The sequence below is a fragment of the Carassius carassius genome, chromosome 26 (assembly GCF_963082965.1).
Source record: "Carassius carassius chromosome 26, fCarCar2.1, whole genome shotgun sequence".
In the NCBI taxonomy this organism is placed as follows: domain Eukaryota; kingdom Metazoa; phylum Chordata; class Actinopteri; order Cypriniformes; family Cyprinidae; genus Carassius; species Carassius carassius.
Window position 1 is genome coordinate 4,243,303 of NC_081780.1, and position 1,968 is coordinate 4,245,270.

Below are 1,968 nucleotides of genomic sequence, written 5' to 3' on the forward strand. Positions count from 1 at the left end.
ATCATGTGTTCAGACTCATTTGACTTAATTCTAAAGACTGCTGTTACTTTATCATTTAGACGCTAACAAATGTATTTTTGTGAATGTTTTCCCTGAAAAGTGACTGTGCCATAACTCTTGAAAACAAATGTAACTTATTTTGAATTTTACTAATGAAATTACACAGAAGGAATGACTTGATGTCTCAATACTGTACAAATTGTATATCCAAGTGTACAGTTTGCACACACAAAAAAGACAAACAACTTGTTTTCACACCTTATTAAAATGAGTTTTTCTCATTTGTTCAAGTGAAAAGAATTTTAATGCATATGACTTCAAACATGGCCCATCAGTTTGAAACAGATATAGTCTCATACCTGAAAACACCTGGCACATAAAGTTCACAAAATATATTAACATAAGCACGCATAGCAAGCATTGCGCTCATTTTGTAAAGCACACTGTCAGTAACAATGCTTTATATAGACAGAAAAAGCAGTAGCCATTTAACAATTTAGTGCTTTTATCACAGTGTTGAAACTGGAAGAGGATTGTCTTGCAGTGATTGTAGCATGGCAGGAGACCAACATCAAGTCCACCATATGTCCAAGTCCATAGAAATGTGTCAGATAACGTCTGCATGTGATCTTGTGGTCTTTTTGTCATGCAGTAATAACCTAATGGGCTTTTAATGCTAATACTGTTGTAGAAGCTCCCACATGGTGCACAGAGACAGGAAGTGTTCAGTGTCCCACATAATAAGGATAATGCGTCAAAGACTACAAACAATAGCTCATATTATCCATATTGGCCCTTCCTTTGCGCGCATTTCCAATTATTTTCAGTATAAAGGAATGGCAGTCTTTACGCACTGAGTCACATTTCCGGATGAGGCCTTGGTCAGCAGGCTGTCATTAAAACTGTCCGTTTCGCCTGCGCGCATACCAGCCCAGACACGCGCAGACCCCCACGAGCGTCACTGTCGCGCCCAGCAGCAAAGCCGCCGCGTCTCCTCCATCAAACGCCTCGGCGGTCTGGACGAGCGTCAGAAGCAAAAGGCAGAGCATCACGAGTGAGTTTTGGTCTTTGGGAGCCATGTTGTTGGTCGCCTGTGAGGTGGGAAGCGCAAGAGCAATGACGACGCGTCAGGTGATCTCGCGGATTTTCCTGATTTTCTAAAACCTACTATGGGAAAGGTTTGCTTATTAGTATTCAAAAGCTTGGACGAGCCATTGGAAAGTAAAGACTCAACGTCCGCATGGCGTAATTAATATTCATGAGCTAGGCCTTATACGCCATATATGAATCGTAATCTCTCCCAAATGTGCATAGCCTTTTTTTTTCTTCTTTTTTTTTAAAGGGTAGATTTCGGAAATCCATCTTAAGCTGACGGGAACACATAGCTGGTTGCTAGCTGTTTGCAACAAGCTAGTTACCTGTTTACAATTTCAGTTTATTTACAATAGTTACTGGAAATGACAACTGTGGGCACTGCATTACTTTAAGTATAGCCTATTGTCTTAATAATAAAACAAGTTTCAAATATTTAAATATGTTCATTTAATAAGTATGACACACAGGATTTATTTATTAAATATATAGGTTTTTTTAATAAGAAAAATAATGTCTGTGGTTAACATAAGATACTTTTATTCAAATTACCCATGGCTTTACTAAAAAGAAAAAAAAAAAAAAAACTTAGATACTATAGTTAAACCATGGTAACCACAAATTAACCATGGTCTTGCTACTCTAACCATAGTTTAACCGTGGTATTTGTAGTAAAACTGTGGTTACACCAATGGTTATTAGTGCGCCAAAAAACATGGTTACTACACGTATAACTAATAAAGCCAGGGTTTTCAAGGGAATCAATAGCAAATGAGTCCTCTGAGTTTGCCTATAATTTGGCATTGTGGCTGAAAAGCTCTATGAGTTTAAATAAAAGAAAGGACATTAATCTACTTACTAACTTACTTGTGAGCC

General features: G+C 37.8%; 1 protein-coding gene across 1 annotated transcript; it reads right to left on the minus strand.

Moving 5' to 3' along the window:
- Positions 1-281: 281 nt before the first annotated feature.
- LOC132106239 (small integral membrane protein 30-like) lies at positions 282-1,173 on the minus strand. Its single transcript, XM_059511879.1, has one exon. It carries the CDS (start codon positions 1,077-1,079, stop codon positions 897-899), a length of 183 nt encoding a protein of 60 aa, XP_059367862.1. The 5' UTR covers positions 1,080-1,173; the 3' UTR covers positions 282-896.
- Between the last annotated feature and the right edge of the window lie 795 nt (positions 1,174-1,968).